This window comes from Ambystoma mexicanum, chromosome 3p (assembly GCF_040938575.1).
Source record: "Ambystoma mexicanum isolate Mex_15411 chromosome 3p, UKY_AmexF1_1, whole genome shotgun sequence".
Taxonomy (NCBI): domain Eukaryota; kingdom Metazoa; phylum Chordata; class Amphibia; order Caudata; family Ambystomatidae; genus Ambystoma; species Ambystoma mexicanum.
In genome coordinates, this window is record NC_090925.1 from 6714587 (window position 1) to 6739710 (window position 25124).

The 25124-nt window shown below is 52.9% G+C and overlaps 1 protein-coding gene across 3 annotated transcripts in view; it reads right to left on the reverse strand.

The window, feature by feature from the left end:
• FAM131B (family with sequence similarity 131 member B) overlaps positions 1 to 25124 on the reverse strand; it is a 446901-nt gene that overhangs the window by 363266 nt on the left and 58511 nt on the right. Inside the window, exon 1 of one of the 3 annotated variants that reach the window (XM_069650306.1) lies at positions 15935 to 16304. The exons of 1 other annotated variant lie outside the window; for it this stretch is intronic. In XM_069650306.1, coding sequence (XP_069506407.1) covers positions 15935 to 15962 — 28 coding nt within the window. In that variant the 5' untranslated portion in view covers positions 15963 to 16304. Of the gene's footprint in view, positions 1 to 12931; positions 12956 to 15934; positions 16305 to 25124 lie in introns of those variants that run through there. One more of the 3 variants, XM_069650308.1, reaches the window with a different exon arrangement.

The following is a 25124-nucleotide window of genomic DNA, read 5'->3' on the forward strand; positions in this document are numbered from 1 at the left end:
ATTATGCAGGACATTTCAGGATGCTAGCGGGTCTAGAGATACGCCAGACATTTCAGGAGCTTTTGGGCCTAGAGATACGCCAGACGTTTCAGGAGCTTTTGGGCCTAGAGATACGCCAGACGTTTCAGGATGCTACACTGAGCAGTAGCCCTGTCTGGCCTAATGTAGTTATTTTTCTGTGTTTTGAATAACTCTTGAATTGTGATACAGTGTTTCTAGTCCTACTACATTTGATCTGGAAATCCTCTAGACAATAGTCAATACAGCCTACCTTTTCCTGTACCCAATGACACCCACAACCCAGAAGGGTCAGCCCTTGCTCCAGTCTTACTTTTTAAAATGTCTTTTGTGTGATGGTTTAGTACAAGAAAAAAGTTTCACAAACATTATTAAACAAACAATTGTATTACCAGTAGTGAGTTTACAACTCTAATTGAGTCCTTAGCCCTCAGAAGACTGCTTTGAAAGAACACTGGCCTGCACTCTGAGCGCAAAGTTTGATGGTAAAGTTTTATAAAGTGAGGTCAAAGGGTTCCCATGAGGAGGTGATTTGGGTGGGGAGGGGCAGGTCGTGGGTGGGAATGGCAAAAGGGATTAACATGGCCATGGGCAGTCAATTGGTGGGCAAATAGCCAAACAACACCCACAAGCTGTGTGACTCTCCTCATATGTCATTCCAGCTATCTGTACTCTAATGCAATAGTTTTGGCTTGTAGGTGCCGCAAGAGACACCTAATTGTCCAAACTAAAAATGGCAATGTAAGAAAAAAGAAATACACCTAACATGTGAATTTAAGAAAAAAAAGGAAGAAAAAATGAAAAAAATGAAAAACCAGAACAATTGACTATTGGAGAACACGCACGAGTTTAGCTGTGCACCAAAATGCCAGAAAGCTAATTAAGAGCCAATGATGGTTAAAGAGGTTTGCGTGTGACTTAAAATACGCGTTCAGAAGCTAGACAAATTCAGCAAAAAATGGATACGGTAAAAAACAGCAAAATAGACACCCCTGTAATGCCCAAAGGAGGGCTTTATGTTGCAGTGTCCCTATAAACGTTGGCTCGTTACCAAATCGCCACCATCGCAGGTCCCTGCGCCCCACACTTCACCTGTTGGGAACAAGTTGAACCTTGAGGGCTGCATCATGGAATTTATTGCACAGAAAATAGGCTTCTTGGGCCCAATCTAAGTGTGCAACTCTGTGGAATCGGATGCAAGGCACTTTTCCTGCACTTGCGTAGATTTCATGCTGGCCTGGCATGCCTGTGTGAGCCGTCGAGGGCCTTGCGCGAGACTCCAAGCAGAGGGTGGGCATGGCGAGCACAGAGGGCTGGGAAGGGGGGGCCAGAAATGGGCAATAACCTGCGAAGAAGTGGGTGTTCTGAGGGACAGCCGCAGGCAGTCCACGCACGCCCACTATTGCACGGCAAGAGACGTATTCATGGAATCGATCGCGCAACGTCTCGGCCTGGAAATGCCCACGCACGTCCTTTATAGGATCCACCACCCGAAGGCTGGCGTAAGTACACCTGTGCGTAGGATTTTCAGCACACACTGCATGCATGCTCTGTAGCGGGGTATAGGATTATTTTATGTGCGTTCACAAGCACATTTCCCAAGTAATTGGCGAGTTACGAATTTTCATACGCATGTTGTCGGGGTGCTGACTGTTGCAAGCCTGCTTACAGGGGACCCCACACACTGTTTGAAGGGTGTGTGTATTTGTGCCCGGGGGAGCGCGCAAAGGTAGCTGATCTGGCAGTTTCCTGCTTCCTGTGATTTGAAAATATGGTTACTTGGCGCAAACAAGTCCATATGCATTTTTCTTTCAGCACGCAGGCTCGCGCTGTGTCCTTCTCGGCGCGTGGCCCTTGCGCGATTTTTGTGGGCAATTCCATGAATCTGCCCCTTAATCTTAAAAACATTATTCTCCACATTTGATTAGGAAACTTCTTAGATATGCATTAACTTGATGAAGGACTTTTCAAGCCAGAGAAGGCCACGTTTCTCATGTGTAATTCACCATCGTTCCTCTAGTGCAGGTGTGGCTTTACTGCAGTCGGCTTTGTGTAGAGATTGTGTAGTCAGAGAGGATGGCACACACGTGCAGGGTGTGAGGGACTCGTGAAGCTGCCAGACCTGCACTCGGGTACCCCCGGGAGAGAGGTCCACAGGGACCTCATTAGGAAGATTAAGGCTGCCCCCCACAGCCTGCCCCTATGTCAGGCCAGTCAATTAACGCGGGATTAAACCGGGACTCCTTTCCCCTGCCGGCATCGCAGAGAGGTCGCCATCTATCAGAGTCTTGCTTTATAAAGGGGCCCAGAGACTTGCAGCGATTCCCAGTTTCTGGGGTCCGGTCTCAATATACCATCAGATTTCCAAGGCTCCGATCTCACTGCACAGAATCTCAGGTGGACTCCTCCTGTCGCCTCTCACAATAGCGACTGGGCAGGGAGGACAGCTCAGGGGCATCCGTGTGTGCTTGGGAGCAAAACAACACAGAGGAACACAGGTTGGAAGCCTGGTCCCATGATTAGAGACTGGTCTCTGGTATTGAGCGCAGGGCTTAGAGACTGGGCTCTGGAATTCAGCGCAGAGCTTAGAGACTGGTCTCTGGTATTCAGCGCAGGGCTTAGAGACTGGTCTATGGTATTGAGCGCAGGGTTTAGAGACTGGTCTCTGGTATTGAGTGCAGGGCTTAGAGACTGGTCTCTGGTATTCAGCACAGGGCTTAGAGACTGGGCTCTGGTATTGAGTGCCGGGCTTAGAGACTGGTCTCTGGTATTCAGCGCAGGGCTTAGAGACTGGTAGAGACTGATCTCTGGTATTGAGAGCAGGTCTTAGAGACTGGTAGAGACTGGTCTCTGGTATTGAGCGCATGGCTTAGAGACTGGTCTCTGGTATTGAGCGCAGGGCTTAGGGTTTAGAGCCTGGTCTCTGGTATTGAGAGCAGGTCTTAGAGACTGGTCTCAGGTATTGAGAGCAGGGCTTCGAGACTGGTCTCTGGTTTTGAGGGCAGGGCTTAGAGACTGGTCTCTGGTATTGAGCGCAGGGCTTAGAGACTGGCCTCTGGTATTGAGCGCAGGGCTTAGAGACTGGTCTCTGGTATTGGGCGTAGGGCTTAGAGACTGGGGTCTGGTATTGAGCGCAGGGCTTAGAGACTGAGCTCTCGTATTGAGCGCAGGGCTTCGAGACTGTCTCTGGTATTGAGCGCAGCACTTAGAGACTGGGCTCTGGAATTCAGCGCAGAGCTTAGAGACTGGTCTCTGGTATTCAGCGCAGGGCTTAGAGACTGGTCTCTGGTATTGAGCGCAGGGTTTAGAGACTGGGCTCTGGTATTGAGTGCCGGGCTTAGAGACTGGTCTCTGGTATTCAGCGCAGGGCTTAGAGACTGGTAGAGACTGGTCTCTGGTATTGAGAGCAGGTCTTAGAGACTGGTAGAGACTGGTCTCTGGTATTGAGCGCAGGGCTTAGAGACTGGTCTCTGGTATTGAGCGCAGGGCTTAGGGTTTAGAGCCTGGTCTCTGGTATTGAGAGCAGGTCTTAGAGACTGGTCTCAGGTATTGAGAGCAGGGCTTCGAGACTGGTCTCTGGTTTTGAGGGCAGGGCTTAGAGACTGGTCTCTGGTATTGAGCGCAGGGCTTAGAGACTGGTCTCTGGTATTGAGCGCAGGGCTTAGAGACTGGTCTCTGGTATTGAGGGCAGGGCTTAGAGACTGGTGTCTGGTATTGAGCGCAGGGCTTGGAGACTGGTCTCTGGTATTGAGAGCAGGGCTTAGAGACTGGTCTCTGGTATTGAGGGCAGGGCTTAGAGACTGGTCTCTGGTATTGAGGGCAGGGCTTAGAGACTGGTCTCTGGTATTGAGCGCAGGGCTTAGAGACTGGTCTCTGGTATTGAGGGCAGAGCTTAGAGACTGGTGTCTGGTATTGAGCGCAGGGCTTAGAGACTGGGCTCTGGTATTGAGCGCAGGGCTTAGAGACTGGTCTCTGGGTTTGAGCGCAGGGCTTAGAGACTGGTCTATGGTATTGAGGGCAGGGTTTAGAGACTGGTCTCAGGCATTGAGCGCAGGGCTTAGAGACTGGTCTCTGGTATTGAGGGCAGGGCTTAGAGACTGGGCTCTGGTATTGAGCGCAGGGCTTAGAGACTGGTCTCTGGTATTGAGGTCAGGGATTAGAGACTGGTCTCTGGTATTGAGCGCAGGGTTTAGAGACTGGTGTCTGGTATTGAGCGCAGGGTTTAGAGACTGGTCTCTGGTATTGAGGTCAGGGCTTAGAGACTGGTGTCTGGTATTGAGCGCAGGGTTTAGAGACTGGTCTCTGGTATTGAGCGCAGGGCTTAGAGACTGGTCTCTGGTATTGAGCGCAGGGCTTAGAGACTGGGCTCTGGTATTGAGCGCAGGGATTAGAGACTGGTCTATGGTATTGAGCGCAGGGCTTTGAGACTGTCTCTGGTATTTTGCGCAGCGCTTAGAGACTGGTCTCTGGTATTGAGCGCAGGGCCTTGGTGTTACTGCACTCATTTTATTGCCCTTACACAGCCACCACACCACAGCTATTGCTAGCACGCAGCTGCACATCATCCACTGCACGTTGTACTACACTACTCCCTCTACTGACCTGGACTGCGGTAAACTAGGGCGCTCAACCCAGAGCACTGGAATAATAACAATGGTAAAAGGCGCTACACAAATGCACAATAACATAACTCTCGAGCCCCCTAACCTGGAGGACAGGCCATCCGTGTTGCGAGTTCTCACCCCCACCCTTCATTGTCTTTTATCCAGGCTACAATGCCCTTGGTATCAGTGCTTATTTTCTACTAGAATTCAGTGCAAGGCACACATGCAATGACACATATGTCTTATCAATCACGTAGCTGAAAGCAATCTTAAGGCATTTTCATTACAGCAGGAGCTTGTTTACAGCTTCCATTGGGCCATTACACTTCAGAAGACCACCTAGAGGTAACACTGGCATCCTCTTAGAAGCACAGAGCTTGCGCCGTGAGATACGGAGGGGTGGTTTTGGCTGGGGAGTGGCCAGTAGTTCATGGGGATGGCTATGGGGTCTAGCATGGCCAGTGAAGGGGTGACTGGAAATTCTAACAGCAGTCACAGTGTATGTGCGCCTCTCACAGTCCATCTCTCTCCTAGTTCCAAATCCTGCGACTTAAAGGCAACGCTGACCTGGCCCCCTAAGAACCAAAACTAAAAAGGGGCCTTTTGCTGTCACTCGCTAAAGCGTGCTGTGCGTGGGGGTGTTACACGCACGCTCACCTCACGTACAGCTTTTTGCCAAACTACACGTCACTGCACGTCAGAGGCAGAGCCCATCCCCCCGTGGGTGCTGTGTTCAGTACCGTTAATGTGGGTAATAGCAAAAGTCAGTCATGCAGCGCTTTGAAGCGAAAGGATTCTGGACGAAGCACTATTTGAAGCCATGAAAGTTCTTTATTTATTTATTGTGCATGGGTTTAGATAGCATACCTTACAACTAAACCTGTCACAGTCAATTCATAGTAGAAATACATAATTAATGCTTATTAACAGTGTTACAACCGCGGGATCTGCACTAGATCCGCTGTCCTCACTCTGTTTTTGGTAACCGTATTAGTTTACAGGTTAATTGATGATCTAATATCGTGTCTTCCCAGCTAGGATAACACCATTCACTAATCAGCAGAGAGTGCTGCCCACCTGCCATAAGACGCGCGCGCGAGAGGGATCTGTCCACGTCATCAACTCATCAGTAACAAAGCCTCTAAGGACGGGTTCCCTGGGGTCTCCCGAGGGGGGGGAGGGGCAAAGTCTTGCCCATAATCCCCGTGTTCATGGCATCTCCATAATCGCAATAACCTTGCACTGTGCGTACGCCCCCAATGGCACCCCAGTAGGGGCCTGTTACTGCATGCCCCCCCCCCCAACTTTACCCCCCTCTGCCAGACTCTGCACTTTCACCAGATTAAGCCCCTACAACAAACTCTGTCCCTGTTCTCCAACTATGCCCCGGCCGTCGCCCCCATTTACTCCCACATTTCGTCCCCATAACACTATAAGGCCATTTGAAGGTGGCAGGGATTAGCACGTTATTGCCTCCTCTCTTAAGTCAAGCCTGTCCCCTGTTAGGCTAGTAGATCTCTGCTGCCCAGGAGTTGGAGGAGGAGGCCGTGTGTTCTGCAGTTTTGAGGGCACTCAAGGTACTGTTACGGCTAATTGTCTACTTTCAGTTGGGTCCAAAGACCATCTTTTAGAGGAAGCGATAAGAGCATAAGCTGCCTGCCAACTGGGCACAAGTGAGAGAAGGTTGGAGTGAGGCATTTTGGTTTCAATGCTAATATCTGGTTTCTTACACAAATCGCCTGCTCTCATTCCATGAGAAGCACAGAGACTGGTCTGTAATATTAATGCAACATGACTACAAGTCAACATCCATCTTGTAAATGGTAACGTTTACATATGAAATCTATATCTCATGCAAATGTTCTATTAAAAGAACTGGACCCCCTTCTCATGGTTACAGCTCTGGTGTTAGCCGGAGGGAAACTGGAAATAAGACGAGGTACCTCCAATCGCTTGGGCTGGAACCCCATTACAATATGGCACAATCAGAAGTGAAGTCTGTAAACTCTGCCTGGGCATAAACACATCAGTAGAGTAAAGACCGCTGGAGAAGGTCCTTGGAATCTTTGGCTGTGCATTCTCACGGTGGAGTAATGGATAAGGGCGACCCTGACATTCATGTGTCGGAAGCAACAGCATTCCTCGTAGCTGCACAATGCCGGCACCTTTTATAACAAATGAATTGGTACATACTGTTTACATCACTGCTGTTTGTGCAATTGCTCAAAATAAGCAACACTCCAAGAGTAAAATTGAGCAATGGATTGGGTTTTCGAAGACAGTTTTACCTTTGTGGTTGTGGTTTAGGCTACGGGTCTTGCCAGCTTGCGTTTTAGGTAAGTTAAAATGTTTGTTAACACCGTAGGGTTGGTTGGACTGTACAATACATAGGTACATTCTAGAAGCGTGCAGCTGAATGTCTTGAAAGACCCATGATAAACCCAGCAGGGGTGCCATTTTCCTGCTCAGCCCTGAGCAGCTTCTGTAAAGATGGCTGAAGGGATATCTTTACGGGACACCTTGACAGCTGTGAAACTATGTTGTATACCTTTGCTACACAGTTTGTGTTCTCGCCCTTCTGTGTTCTGTGGTTTTGGGTTTCCTTCCACAGGTTTCTTGGTGCACTTGCGCATTTAGATTCCTTCTGCACCATTTTAACTTCCCTTTGATCTAGTTCATACGTGCACCTTTGGGCGGCCGCAGACCTCTGAAATGTGGGGTCGGGGAAGGAAATGAGTGCTTGCTTCTGAACATCATTGTAGTGCCCCCTTTGGGAACTCTGTGCTTGAATTAAGCACGGGCATGCGTTTAATATTGTAAAATGATGCACCATTTTTAACCTTTACTTTTCTGAAGAGAAAATGTTATTCCTGAGGCATTGCCTCGGGTGTGCAAGGCGGACGTCATTGACCTCCCCTCGGGTGCCCGAGGCTATTACGTAGCTTAGTGTGCGAGGTCACCAACTGTCACTGGCATCTGGACTGGTGTCATTTCAGGTGACCCTGCCATTGCTGACAGGGGTCTTATAGTTGTCATACTATGGGCACACAACAAACTACTTTACTTCACTACGCCTTCCCATTTTTTCATGTATTTTTTTAAATAATCAAAAGTCACCCTAACAATAAACCTTTTCTAAATCTCAAACATGTATAGGTTTGCCCAGGAACCGCTTCAGCTGTCAGAGTGGGTCGACTGCTAACAGCTCCAAACTTCTTGTGCAGTGTTGTGGATCAGCCAGGCTGGGAGAAACCCAATTGGCTTTATCTTTACAAAAGGCCAACCAGGAAACTGAAAATCAAACTGCAATACAATTCCGCTCCTCTGTCCATCTGCCGCCCTAGGCCTGGGCTTAGTAGGTCTTGTTGTAAATGCGTCCCCTGTGGCCATTAAATGATTCTAGTTTCTTACTGAACCGCAGGATTGTGCTCGCTTTTTTGAGAGCAACTTGATTCAAGACCGTAGTAATTTTCAGACAATCCTGGTAACAAAGCCGCTTTTTTCTTCACCCCTTAAGTGCCAAGGGCGAGTGTGCCACAATAGCCTGGCAGTTAAGGTTAAACAGAGTTCCTTTGATCCAAAGATGTTGTGGCATGCAGTGAACAGAAGAGGGCGCCCTGACTGAGGATCTGGGGTGCACCCCCCGACCCTCTGAGGTTGCTAAGGACGCTCCCAATGGGGGCAGGGCAGACCAGGCGAGGTTAGAAAGATGCCATTGGCTCGCGGGTGCCTCAGCAGTTAGAGCCAATCACTTTCAACAACAGCTAATAAAAAGCAAAGCACTCATCACCAATCACACAGTAGCACCCCCTGCCCCATGTGGAAGGGACCTGCTGGCCTTGACAGGTCTCAGGAGCTGGAACAAAATGCACCCAAAGAACTGCCTCTTGATGGCTGTTGTAGACACAAGTGTTTAGTCAATTTCCCAGTGATGTGAAATGTGCAAATCAACCCCCCACTCCGGAACCCCCTCACACACCCCTAGTTACCCACCAAATCTGTGCCCAGTACCAGGCCAGTCAAAGAGAGTAACACAACAAAGCTCCCTTTAAATATTCATGTATGTCCATGACGTTTCATGTAAGAAAAGGCGTTTCTTTCATGGGCCTAGGCCTAGTCCAATGTTCTCAGGATCATGCATGACCGCAAGCTAGCCGATTCCGACACTCTCTATAACCGAATTTCCTTTAGCGTGTGTCTTAAAGTGCTAAAAGCTCAGTGGCTTAAAACAGTACATTTTTAAAGAATTGTTCTATTTTGCTTTTGGGACTCGTAGTTTTCCAGTCAGGATGTGCAAATAAATGCAACATGATATGGTTTGGACGTCACATGTTTCTATAAGGATTCACATACTGTCAGGTTGCTTTACAATGTGACGATTTATGTATTTTGCAACTAATCTCAACAAGACAGTAGTTCTGTAATCCTCGAAAACCCAGCATTTAAATATTGTTCAAAGCAAATTTGTAAAGTGTACAGTCAAGCACCTACATTGAAGAGTGAGTTAAACATCCTTGCGCTGCAACTTAAGCAAAGTGTGTGATGTGGGGCACATAAGGCGATATCACTCTGACTTCACTGCCAACATTGGAGTCCTTAGAAGTGGCTAAGTGTGCACAGCGAAGGGGCGGGCGGCGGGATTTTAGGCACACAAGGCTTGTGTGCCTCTGTTAGTAGGCCCTAAGAGCGCGCTCTTCTTGCGTCATAGCACTCGATGTGAGCAGCGGGTAGAGAGTCTCACACGCCAGTCAGTGCACAGAGATTCTAGTATAGCGGACTGACTGCGGCAGAACCAGCGTTCATCTCCTCCCATGTTGCGGCCAATCCCTGGGGTTGCTTGGGCGGTCCATAGAGCCGCCCCGCAGGAGAACGAGTGCACACCTTTGCTGTGCCCGCTAGTGCTCTGGTATTCAGTTGGGCATCACTCACCTTCTGGTGGTGTCACTGGTGTGCAGATCTTTGTGATATGGAAGGTGTGGGGGAGGGGAGGCAGAGCAAGTCTACTTTCTTGCAATATTGCAAGGTTCAGGTCTGAAAGATTGGGTTTCGTGAAGTGTGGAAGTATTCGGTATTTTGTGAGTTGTCTGGAGAAGCAGTGAAAGTGTCCCCAGGTTGCTCTGTAACTTGGCGTGGTTGCCTGTGGTGTCTGTCAGAGCTGCGTTTAAGGATTGTGGAGACATGTGTTTGTCTACATGCGGTGAGCTGGTGTGGGGTGTAGGGAAGTTTAGTGTGGAAGCTTGTCTTCCCCTGGTGTACATTGCATTGTGTCACCTGTGTGGTCATATGTGTTGTCTGTTAGGGTGGGAGGCAGAGTGATTGCCAGGTGGTTATTGTTACCGGTCTTGCCCAAAAAACACCCAATACCCAGGGAACCCTTCCATGGATAGATCCATGCAACACATTCGTTCTCTGGCCGTTATGCCGTATTATGCCATGTGCTAGGCTAAGCCATGCTACGTCAGGTGTCACTATGCCATGGCGCAAATCATCTGTTCAGTTACCCGGGACCTCCCCACTGTGCACCCAGCGACGCCTCCGGACCCTCCAGCTCTAGTGCCATTCATTCGTAAGGCGCTCAGGGCAAAGTGCAGAACCAGCCATTGTGGTAGTGTTAGTTCACCCAGGCCTCCAGAATGGCAGTGTAGTGGCGTACCCTGCAAAGGTCCTGGCAAACAGGTAGGGGTGGTGCTTTCCTCTAGTGACATCTCAGCTCGGATGAGGTGTTGCAGATCAGTGAGGCGCGGTGGGTTTATCACAAAGGCTCTCTGGGGTGCCTGCGCCTTGAGCTTATCGCGCCCTAGTGGGCATGGCACGGCGGGCGTGACATAACGAATTCTTCCTGACTTTCACCTTCAAATCAAAGGCAACACGTGTGTGCAGGGCAGACATGTCTCTGTTGTGTGTGTCTGGGGCAGGGCACAGTGCGTGGGCGCAGAGCCGGGGTCAGAGTGGGCATGCATTGAGGCAGACTGCAAGATTGGCACGAGCAGCCCAAGCAAGGCCTTCCAGGGCGCCTTGGCAGCACACACGTGTGCTTTACAGGCTCAGTTCTGGCATGCATCACATCACTTTCGTTGGGCACGGAAAGAAAGGGGGCAGGCGCCATGAACTGCTGGCAGAACCTGCCTGAAAATAAACGGGGCAGTGCTGGCAGATATTCCTAAGAGAGGCCTCCTGTCTTTTAGGGGGACAGCTAGCACCCACACCTGCCCGTGGGTACTGATTGTGATGCCACATCCGCTGGAGCATTTCATGCTCTGCCCTGCAGGGCCGAGTGCAAATTCTACACGTCCACCGGAATGTGTGCAGTGAGATGCACCATTTCAGGCCATTATTTAAAAACATGTCTGGGGGGGCGGGCGGGGGGCACCGCCATGTAATGCCCGGCAGGATTAGTCCAGGTGTGCTTAAGCCCTTCCAGCTGTCACCTCACTCCGCCGCAGTGGTGTTGCGGAGTGAGGCATGGAAGCGCACAAGATGGCTACAATTCGCACCCTTCTTGGAACACACATTGGGAGAACCCGATTTCCTCCAATAAACACAAAACAAACATGGCTCTGTTTCATAGCCTCCCCCCCTCCAGCTCCTTAACACTCCTGGCACGTTGCATACCCCCTGCTGACAGAACACACGTGTCCACACACTTCCAGAGACTGCATGCCACCTAGCAACAACACACGGCCATGCACAACCATTCCCGCAGCAGCGTGCACAGAAATACCATGTGTTGGTATGTGCCATAATACGTATTAAGCTACACACAGGTTCAACGCACACCCACAAACAGACACACACAACACATATGCTTGCACCAAAAGGCACAGGCAGCTGCACGTGAAATCACAGAGCAAGTCTGCACACACAGATGTGGCACAGCACAGAAATCATTGCACAGTGACAGGGTTGCCAAGTGATGAGTCAGGGGCGTGTGTATGAAGGGCCAGCTTTTCAGCCAGCACTGGTCATGAAATGCATGTGGGATGACTTGTTACAGGGCTGCTAGTGCCAGCATGCCAGGGCCTGTTGCCTAAAAGGCGCAGACTGGCTTAACGTGTGCCTGGTGACATGCAGCACGAGGTAAGTGTACACATTTCAGACCAGAATTGGCGAAGCCAACAGTATGGGCTTTTTAGTTTGGGGTGTTAGGTGGCGCGTCAGCCCAAAACACTGCCTCATGAGAACTCTTTGAGCTAGTTTTATTCAAGCCTTACCATCAAACTTTGCCCTCAACCTGCCAGACAATGTTTTCCCAAAGCAGTCTTCTGAGAGTTAATGGGCCTCATTACGGTGCGTTTCCGTGGGTCTCGTAACACTGTTTCCGTCGCCTGAAATCCTGGTGCTCCCGGGACATTACAAGTCCTGGCGGCAGGTCAGACCTGACGGGTGCAATGCCCAGGAACTTAGAGTTGCAGCGTAGCGGTCCGGAAAGGGTGGCGGTACGGTGCTACCAGCAGCCTTTTTTCCGGACTGCCCCACTTGTAATGAGGCCCAATGTCTTAATTGCAACAGTAAGTGTGCTACTGGTATAACACAAATATCTTAACCAGGTCTGCCTTCAAACACTCGATTTATAAGCACTATGCGTGTCCTTCACTGAAGCCTGGTAGAAGAGTTTTGGCCTGTGTGTAAGTATTAGGCATTTGCCGGGAACTACTATTAGATACCCAGGGACTCGTAGCATTTTGCATCACTACCATCAATGGGCAGCTAATATCACTACAACAGTGCCTGGCAAGTGCCTTTACCATGCCTACACAAAAGCCCAAACTGTTCACATCGCCAATTGACATTTTCTAGGCACTGATGTAAAGGTACTACCTGGCCATGAGAGGGTAACAGCTGGAAAATGAAGCAGTCACCTGTGCCTATGATAGGAGTTCTATCACACACCAACACTTCCTGGAAGCACGTTCAAGTGATATCCCTCAAGAACACACGGGATACAGTGGAAAAAGAAATCATTTTTTAGTAGAGGGATTATTTCTCTCTTGCTCTTTTGTGGTGATGCTTCGCCAGGCTTCATTTAGAGACAAATGGTCTCCTTACCTGAAATTAAAAACAGGCTTTTCAGGGTTTATGAATAATTGACCTACATTTCGGGGTCGATTATTGTTGTGTTGAACCATCTTGTCTACACCTCATGCACACACCTCTGTCGGGGGTGAATAAAGCACATCTAGGGGCTTTGTACCCAGTATAGATTAATAGAAAATACCTCCAGAGAACGTCCATGGAGGGATAATGGGTTCATCCTGTTTTAACGGCTCATTACAATTGCAAATAAAAGCATGGTAGTAGTAGGGGAGTACCTCTCTCTGTCCCTACTAGATAGGCGTTCCACCCGCTCCTTCCTAGGTGCAGCTACACCGTACAGGGATTGGATGTTCTTCTGTCTAGGGAAGTCTATAGGGAACAACATTGATGTAATGATTAAAACTAAGGTTTCCAAAATGCACTTGAACATGCTTCCAGGAAGTGTGTGTGTGTGTGTGTGTGTGTGTGATAGAACTGTTGCTGTATGTAACACTTTAAGATGGTTTTCCTCCCTTAACCAGATTCCCTGATTGTTGCTGCCTATGATAGGAGTACCTGGCCAGAGTGTACCTAATACCTCTTCTAATGCTTGTTTTAAACAGGACTCCAGGGCAAGGAAGAGGTATACATCAAGTGGCTGAAGGCTCAATTGGTTAAGACATTTTTATTGCACAGGTAGCCTTTTACAGATTCAATCCAGCCATTGTGCCTCATTAGTCCCCTGCGGCCACGTAAGGGACCGGCACTGTTCCTCCCGGGCCTCCCTATTACGAGGTCTGCAGAGGGACCCGCTAAGGAAGGCCTGGTCAGACCAGGTGTCCTTAGCGGGACCCGCTAGCAGACCAGGATGCTAACAACGGACCCGTCATTAACAGGTCCATTGTTAGCATCCTCTATGGGGGCTTAAATGGGAATGGGGATGTACCGGGTCCGGGTCCTGCGAAAGGGATTTACTGGGCCCTCCAAGGTCGGAATGGCCCGGTAAGTCCCCTTTTGCGGGACCCGGACCTGGTACACGGTATGGGGATAGCCATGCCACTTTTAGCGGCATGGCTACTCCCATACTCGTAATGAGTAATGAGGCCCATTAACTCTCAGCAGATTACTTAGAAAAAACACTGACAGGCTAACATTTGATGTTATTGCTTGATACAACAGATACAAGAGATCCTGTGGGGGTGGGGGGGTGGTGTTTTGGTCAAGGAGAGGCGAGTATTGGGTGGGAATGGCCATACAGATTAGCATGGCCATGGTCAGTCAGTGTGGGGGGGAGGGGGTATATAACCAAATAACACCTACAAACTGTGTATCCCTCCTCACATGTCATCTCCCTCCTCCCTGTACCCCAAGGCACATGTTTCAGCTGAGAGCTGGCACACGCCCCTCCATTGCTGCCAGACCACGGAACTCCCCGAGTCCACTAACACACACTCAGTGTGTACCCCTGGAGCCATGCGAAAAAAACGCACCTGTGCACGGTAACTAACGAGAACTCTGTAACAGCGCCTCGAGGCCCATCCATTGGCTGCCGCGCGCTTTATACATGAATAACATCAAATAAACTTAAGCCAAATAGCCCAAACTAAAAAACAAGTACAAATGCGAGAGCACGTGAGGCGTGTGGTCCGGGGGGTGCATGGCACACGAGGGCCCGCAAACCTGCGTTCTAATCCCGACGTCCCGATAGTATATCATGAAATCTGACCCCCCCCCGCCCACAACTCCCCCCTCCCTCCCCAGGTCCCCCACCGTCCCGATGGTGCTCGTTTCCCAAATTCAGCAGCACTCGGCAAGATGCCACCGCACGCGTGCTTGTGCTTTGTTGTTGTCAGTTACATCGACGCCCACACGGAGACACAAACACACACTGCGGCACATCGTGACGCGAACACAGGCATGCACGTACACATCGACATTCCTGTGCACACACAGGCGCTCATACAGAAACACAGCACCTCACACCCCACATTAACGCAGTTCTACACAAAGAGCAACTCACGCGGGCCCGCCCAGGCCAGATGTTTGTTTATGCGGGGTTCAGAGCAGGCAGACTCACGCCACACATGTTTAAATGCATGGCGACTCACACACATCTTCAGACAGACATCTCTACATACATATCAGGCACGAAGAGCTGCACACACAGGCCACAGAGAAGCCCACCTGCCTGCGCACAGATAGACAACGCAGGCTTCACCCCACAATGACACACTGCACACACAGAAAGCACCACAAACAGGGATGCAATGGGCACACCGCTACACACAGAACATCACACAGGCACAGGTATTTTCAGCACACGTATATAGATGAACACAACATATGTAAGCTCGGGGTGGGGGGGGCAACTACCATCAGCAGCCGCTCTACGCCCTGTTACAACAGGCAACACACACGCAAGAAACTGCACCGACACCGCTCAAGCATCACTGCACAGACGCACACACAGGCAGCACAAAAGTGACTCACGCGCACGTAGGCCGGTGTCAGTCAGACTCACTCTGCAGAAACACAACACACACACACCGCTAGAGGGGGGGGGGGCGGCGCAAGCATCGCCAGACTTAGGGTTCACACACACGCCCTCGGGTGAGTGGCAAATATATGGCAGCATTTTCACATGCAGGGCGTGCACACACACACGCACTCGGGTGAGTGGCACATATATGGCAGCAGACTTTGCACACACACAATCCAAGGCACGCAGTCCCACAAGCACACACACGGAAGCGCTGCTTCTTCTAGCTCCAGGGAACAGTGGGCGGCAGATGGCAGGGCCTGGCGAAGGACCCGCGGGCACACACACAGACACGCGTGGGCGCCCCTCCTGCCCACGCCGCGGTGACACATCCTGCGTCGCTGCCGGGCACAGCCCACGGAGCGGCCGGTGCCTGGCATCCCGGAGCCAGCCAACGGCTGTGGCAACAAGGGGGGGGGGGGGGCTGGAGACTGCAGGCAGGTGACTGGCTGTGCTCCCGGTGTGTTAGTATTCAGATCAGCCACCACAGAATGCACACGTCGGCCACCACATTCCGTGTGTCTGGGTGTCCGGTCTCTCTGCATCACCTCCATCCTGTGCAGGTCTTGCCCTCGGAATCATGGGGGCGGCCCCCTCCAAAAATGCCCTGTACGCTCCGCAGACTGGCATCCACCTGCCGCCCCCACCGCCCCCTCTTCCTCATTTGCAGGAAGACAAAGCATCCGACGGCGCTCACCTCACCCCGGCGGCACGCACGTAGCGCAACAACACATCGCGCCCTGCACCGCCCCCGCCTTACCTACGGTGCGGGATCCGATGCAGCCCATGGTGGCGGTGGGTGACCTGGGGGTGGCAGGCCCCGGTTACCCAATCACAGTGAACCCCCCGTACTCCCCCAGGGCGGGCGGCGCCGCAGGATCATGCTGCGGCTGCGGTAGCGACAGCGCCTGGGGGGGCCCCGCTGCGCCAGGCACGCCGTCTTCCTGGGTGAGGGCGGGCCGGGGGTGCCCAGGGTGGGGGTGCGGCCGGTGAACGGGGGAGCACTGGAGTTTCACACACCGACCCCGGCTGCGGGTGCAGAGGATGGGAAGGAGCGGTGGAGCAGCTGCTTGGACGCAGCTCCGCCTCCCATTGGCTGTCAGGGATGCCTCCGGTCTGAAGGATGGGGAGGAGGCGGCGCGCTGGCAGCGAGAGCATCTGTCAGAGGGAGCACTGCGCATAGCACAAACCCACGCTGCGCATACACACGCTGCACACGCTCGCCCTGCGCATACACACCGCACATAAACCCACGCTGCGCATACACACACTGCACACGCTCACCCTGTGCAGCATACACACCACACATAAACCCACGCTGCACATACACACGCTGCACACGCTCGCCCTGCGCATACACACCGCACATAAACCCATGCTGCGCATACACACACTGCACACGCTCACCCTGTGCAGCATACACACCACGCATAAACCCACGCTGCGCATACACATGCTGCACATGCTCGCCCTGCGCATACACACCGCCCATAAACCCACGCTGCGCATACACACGCTGCACACGCTCGCCCTGCGCATACACACCGCGCATAAACCCACGCTGCGCATACACACACTGCACATGCTCACCCTGTGCACGCATAAACCCATGCTGTGCATACACACGCTGAATATGCTCACCCTGTGCAGCATACACACCACGCATAAACCGTTGCTGCGCATACACACGCTGCACATGCTCGCCCTGCGCATACACACCGCGCACAAACCCACTCCGTGCATACACACACTGCACACGCTCACCCTGTGCAGCATACACACCACGCATAAACCCATGCTGCGCATACACACGCTGCACACGCTCACCCTGTGCAGCATACACACCACGCATAAACCCACGCTGCGCATACACACGCTGCACACGCTCACCCTGTGCAGCATACACACCACGCATAAACCCACACTGCGCATACACACGCTGCACATGCTCGCCCTGCGCATACACACCGCGCATAAACCCACGCTGCGCATACACACACTGCACACGCTCACCCTGTGCAGCATACACACCACGCATAAACCCACGCTGCGCATACACACGCTGCACATGCTCGTCCTGCGCATACACACCGCACATAGACCCATGCTGTGCATACACACACTGCACACAATCACCCTGCGCAGCATACACACCACGCATAAACCCACGCTGCGCATACACACACTGCACATGCTCGCTCTGCGCATACACACCGCGCATAAACCCATGCTGTGCATACACACACTGCACACGCTCACCCTGTGCAGCACACACACCACGCATAAACCCACGCTGCGCATACACACGCTGCACATGCTCGTCCTGCGCATACACACCGCACATAGACCCATGCTGTGCATACACACACTGCACACGCTCACCCTGCGCATACACACCGCACATAAACCCATGCTGTGCATACACACACTGCACACGCTCCCCCTGTGCAGCATACACACCACGCATAAACCCACGCTGCACATACACACGCTGCACACGCTCGCCCTGCGCATACACACCGCACATAAACCCATGCTGCGCATACACACACTGCACACGCTCACCCTGTGCAGCATACACACCACGCATAAACCCACGCTGCGCATACACATGCTGCACATGCTCGCCCTGCGCATACACACCGCCCATAAACCCACGCTGCGCATACACACGCTGCACACGCTCGCCCTGCGCATACACACCGCGCATAAACCCACGCTGCGCATACACACACTGCACATGCTCACCCTGTGCACGCATAAACCCATGCTGTGCATACACACGCTGAATATGCTCACCCTGTGCAGCATACACACCACGCATAAACCGTTGCTGCGCATACACACGCTGCACATGCTCGCCCTGCGCATACACACCGCGCACAAACCCACTCCGTGCATACACACACTGCACACGCTCACCCTGTGCAGCATACACACCACGCATAAACCCATGCTGCGCATACACACGCTGCACACGCTCACCCTGTGCAGCATACACACCACGCATAAACCCACGCTGCGCATACACACGCTGCACACGCTCACCCTGTGCAGCATACACACCACGCATAAACCCACACTGCGCATACACACGCTGCACATGCTCGCCCTGCGCATACACACCGCGCATAAACCCACGCTGTGCATACACACACTGCACACGCTCACCCTGTGCAGCATACACACCACGCATAAACCCACGCTGCGCATACACACGCTGCACATGCTCGTCCTGCGCATACACACCGCACATAGACCCATGCTGTGCATACACACACTGCACACAATCACCCTGCGCAGCATACACACCACGCATAAACCCACGCTGCGCATACACACACTGCACATGCTCGCCCTGCGCATACACACCGCGCATAAACCCATGCTGTGCATACACACACTGCACACGCTCACCCTGTGCAGCACACACACCACGCATAAACCCACGCTGCGCATACACACGCTGCACATGCTCGTCCTGCGCATACACACCGCACATAGACCCATGCTGTGCATACACACACTGCACACGCTCACCCTGCGCATACACACCGCACATAAACCCATGCTGTGCATACACACACTGCACACGCTCCCCCTGTGCAGCATACACACCACGCATAAACCCACACTGCGCATACACACGCTGCACATGCTCGCCCTGCGCATACCCACCGCACATAAACCCATGCTGTGCATATACACACTGCACACGCTCACCCTGTGCAGCATACACACCACGCATAAACCCACGCTGCGCATACACACACTGCACACGCTCACCCTGTGCAGCATACACACCACGCATAAACCCACTCTGCGCATACACACGCTGCACATGCTCGCCCTGCGCATACACACCGCACATAAACCCATGCTGTGCATACACACACTGCACACGCTCACCCTGTGCAGCATCCACACCACGCATAAACCCACACTGCGCATACACACGCTGCACATGCTCGCCCTGCGCATACACACCGCGCATAAACCCATGCTGTGCATTCACACGCTGAATATGCTCACGCTGTGCAGCATACGCACCAGGCATAAAACCATGCTGTGCATACACACACTGCACACGCTCACCCTGTGCAGCATACACACCGCGTATAAACCCACGCTGCGCATACACACGCTGAACATGCTCGCCCTGCTCATAAACACTGCGCACAAACCAACGCTGCGCATACACACACTGCACACGCTCACCCTGTGTAGCATACACACCACGCATAAACCCATGCTGCACATACACACGCTGCACACGCTCACCCTGTGCAGCATACACACCACGCATAAACCCACGCTGCGCATACACACGCTGCACACGCTCACCCTGTGCAGCATACACACCACGCATAAACCCACGCTGCGCATACACACGCTGCACATGCTCGCCCTGCGCATACACACTGCGCATAAACCCATGCTGTGCATACACACACTGCACACGCTCACCCTGTGCAGCATACACACCACGCATAAACCCACGCTGCGCATACACACGCTGCACATGCTCGTCCTGCGCATACACACCGCACATAGACCCATGCTGTGCATACACACACTGCACACGCTCACCCTGCGCAGCATACACACCACGCATAAACTGACGCTGCGCATACACACGCTGCACATGCTCGCCCTGCGCATACACACTGCGCATAAACCCATGCTGTGCATACACACACTGCACACGCTCACCCTGTGCAGCATACACACCACGCATAAACCCACGTTGCGCATACACACGCTGCACATGCTCGTCCTGCGCATACACACTGCACATAGACCCATGCTGTGCATACACACACTGCACACGCTCACCCTGCGCATACACACCGCGCATAAACCCATGCTGTGCATACACAAACTGCACAAGCTCCCCCTGTGCAGCATACACACCACGCATAAACCCACACTGCGCATACACACGCTGCACATGCTGGCCCTGCGCATACCCACCGCGCATAAACCCATGCTGTGCATATACACACTGCACACGCTCACCCTGTGCAGCATACACACCACGCATAAACCCACGCTGCGCATACACATGCTGCACATGCTCACCCTGTGCATACACACCACGCATAAACCCACTCTGCGCATACACACGTTGCACATGCTCGCCCTGCGCATACACACCGCACATAAACCCATGCTGTGCATACACACACTGCACACGCTCACCCTGTGCAGCATCCACACCACGCATAAACCCACACTGCGCATACACACGCTGCACATGCTCGCCCTGCGCATACACACCGCGCATAAACCCATGCTGTGCATTCACACGCTGAATATGCTCACCCTGTGCAGCATACGCACCAGGCATAAAACCATGCTGTGCATACACACACTGCACACGCTCACCCTGTGCAGCATACACACCGCGTATAAACCCACGCTGCGCATACACACGCTGCACATGCTTGCCCTGCTCATAAACACTGCGCACAAACCAACGCTGCGCATACACACACTGCACACGCTCACCCTGTGCAGCATACACACCACGCATAAACCCATGCTGCACATACACACGCTGCACACGCTCACCCTGTGCAGCATACACACCACGCATAAACCCACGCTGCGCATACACACGTTGCACACGCTCACCCTGTGCAGCATACACACCACGCATAAACCCACGCTGCGCATACACACGCTGCACATGCTCGCCCTGCGCATACACACCGCGCATAAACCTATGCTGTGCATACACACACTGCACACGCTCACCCTGTGCAGCATACACACCACGCATAAACCCACGCTGCGCATACACACGCTGCACATGCTCGTCCTGCGCATACACACCGCACATAGACCCATGCTGTGCATACACACACTGCACACGCTCACCCTGCGCAGCATACACACCACGCATAAACTGACGCTGCGCATACACACGCTGCACATGCTCGCCCTGCGCATACACACTGCGCATAAACCCATGCTGTGCATACACACACTGCACACGCTCACCCTGTGCAGCATACACACCACGCATAAACCCACGTTGCGCATACACACGCTGCACATGCTCGTCCTGCGCATACACACTGCACATAGACCCATGCTGTGCATACACACACTGCACACGCTCACCCTGCGCATACACACCGCGCATAAACCCATGCTGTGCATACACAAACTGCACACGCTCCCCCTGTGCAGCATACACACCACGCATAAACCCACACTGCGCATACACACGCTGCACATGCTCGCCCTGCGCATACCCACCGCGCATAAACCCATGCTGTGCATATACACACTGCACACGCTCACCCTGTGCAGCATACACACCACGCATAAACACACGCTGCGCATACACACGCTGCACATGCTCACCCTGTGCATACACACCACGCATAAACCCACTCTGCGCATACACACGCTGCACATGCTCGCCCTGCGCATACACACCGCACATAAACCCATGCTGTGCATACACACACTGCACACGCTCACCCTGTGCAGCATCCACACCACGCATAAACCCACACTGCGCATACACACGCTGCACATGCTCGCCCTGCGCATACACACTGCGCATAAACCCATGCTGTGCATTCACACGCTGAATATGCTCACCCTGTGCAGCATACGCACCAGGCATAAAACCATGCTGTGCATACACACACTGTACACGCTCACCCTGTGCAGCATACACACTGCGTATAAACCCACGCTGCGCATACACACGCTGCACATGCTCGCCCTGCGCATACACACTGCGCATAAACCCATGCTGTGCATAAACACACTGCACACGCTCACCCTGTGCAGCATACACACCACGCATAAACCCACGCTGCGCATACACACGCTGCACATGCTTGCCCTGCGCATACACACCGCGCATAAACCCATGCTGTGCATACACACACTGCACACGCTCACCCTGTGCAGCATACATACCACACATAAACCCACGCTGCGCATACACACGCTGCACATGCTCGCCCTGCGCATACACACTGCGCATAAACCCATGCTGTGCATACACACACTGCACACGCTCACCCTGTGCAGCATACACACCACGCATAAACCCACGCTGCGCATACACACGCTGCACATGCTCGCCCTGCGCATACACACCGTGCATAAACCCATGCCGTGCATTCACACGCTGAATATGCTCACCCTGTGCAGCATACACACCACGCATAAACCCATGCTGTGCATACACACACTGCACACGCTCACCCTGTGCAGCATACACACCACGCATAAACCCACGCTGCGCATTCACACGCTGCACATGCTCGCCCTGCGCATACACACCACGCATAAACCCATGCCTTGCATTCACACGCTGAATATGCTCACCCTGTGCAGCATACACACCACGCATAAACCCATGCTGTGCATACACACACTGCACACGCTCACCCTGTGCAGCATACACACCACGCATAAACCCATGCTGTGCATACACACACTGCACACGCTCACCCTGTGCAGCATACACACCGCGCATAAACCCATGCTGCGCATACACACACTGCACACGCTCACCCTGTGCAGCATATACACCACGCATAAACCCAAGCTGCGCATACACATGCTGCACATGCTCGCCCTGCGCATACACACGGCGCATAAACCCATGCTGTGCATACACACGCTGAATATGCTCACACTGTGCAGCATACACAGAACGCATAAACCCATGCTGTGCATACACACACTGCACACGCTCACCCTGTGCAGCATACACACCGCGTATAAACCCACGCTGCGCATACACACGCTGCACATGCTCGCCCTGCTCATAAACACTGCGCACAAACCAACGCTGCGCATACACACGCTGCACATGCTCGCCCTGCGCATACACACCGCGCATAAACCCATGCTGTGCATTCACACGCTGAATATGCTCACCCTGTGCAGCATACACACCAGGCATAAACCCATGCCGTGCATGCACACACTGCACACGCTCACCCTGTGCAGCATACACACCATGCATAAACCCACGCTGCGCATACACACGCTGCACATGCTCGCCCTGCGCATACACACCGCGCATAAACCCATGCTGTGCATACACACACTGCACACGCTCACCCTGTGCAGGATGCACACCACGCATAAACCCATGCTGTGCATACACACACTGCACACTCTCACCCTGTGCAGCATACACACCACGCATAAACCCATGCTGTGCATACACACACTGCACACGCTCACCCTGTGCAGCATACACACCACGCATAAACCCATGCTGTGCATACACACACTGCACACGCTCACCCTGTGCAGCATACACACCACGCATAAACCCATGCTGTGCATACACACACTGCACACGCTCACCCTGTGCAGCATACACACCGCGTATAAACCCACGCTGCGCATACACACGCTGCACATGCTCGCCCTGCTCATAAACACTGCGCACAAACCAACGCTGCGCATACACACGCTGCACATGCTCGCCCTGTGCATACACACCGCGCATAAACCCATGCTGTGCATACACACGCTGCACACGCTCACCGTGTGCAGCATACACACCACGCATAAACCCATGCTGTGCATACACACACTGCACACGCTCACCCTGTGCAGAATACACACCGTGTATAAACCCACGCTGCGCATACACACGCTGCACATGCTCGCCCTGCGCATACACACCGCACATAAACCCATGCTGCGCATACACACACTGCACACGCTCACCCTGTGCAGCATACACACCACGCATAAACCCATGCTGTGCATACACACACTGCACACGCTCACCCTGTGCAGCATACACACCACGCATAAACCCATGCTGTGCATACACACACTGCACACGCTCACCCTGTGCAGCATACACACCACGCATAAACCCATGCTGCGCATACACACGCTGCACATGCTCGCCCTGCGCATACACACCCCGAATAAACCCATGCGGTGCATACACACGCTGAATATGCTCACCCTGTGCAGCATACACACCACGCATAAACCCATGCTGCGCATACACACGCTGCATATGCTCGCCCTGCGCATACACACCGCGCATAAACCCATGCTGCGCATACACACACTGCACATGCTCACCCTGTGCAGCATACACACCACGCATAAACCCATGCTGCGCATACACACGCTGCACATGCTCACCCTGCGCAAACACACCACGCATAAACCCATGCTGTGCATACACACGCTGAATATGCTCACCCTGTGCAGCATACACACCACGCATAAACCCACGCTGCGCATACACACGCTGCACATGCTCGCCCTGCGCATACACACAGCGCATAAACCCATGCTGTGCATACACACACTGCACACGCTCACCATGTGCAGCATACACACCACGCATAAACCCACGCTGCACATACACACGCTGCACATGCTCGCCCTGCGCATACACACCGCGCATAAACCCATGCTGTGCATACACACGCTGAATATGCTCACCCTGTGCAGCATACACACCACGCATAAACCCATGCTGCACATACACACGCTGCACATGCTCGCCCTGCGCATACACACCGCGCATAAACCCATGCTGCGCATACACACACTGCACACGCTCACCCTGTGCAGCATACACACCACGCATAAACCCATGCTGCGCATACACACGCTGCACACGCTCACCCTGTGCAGCATACACACCACGCATAAACCCATGCGGCACATACACACGCTGCACATGCTCGCCCTGCGCATACACACCGCGCATAAACCCATGTTGCGCATACACACACTGCACACGCTCACCCTGTGCAGCATACACACCACACATAAACCCATGCTGCGCATACACATGCTGCACATGCTCGCCCTGCGCATACACACCGCGCATAAACCCATGCTGTGCATACACACGCTGAATATGCTCACCCTGTGCAGCATACACACCACGCATAAACCCATGCCGTGCATACACACACTGC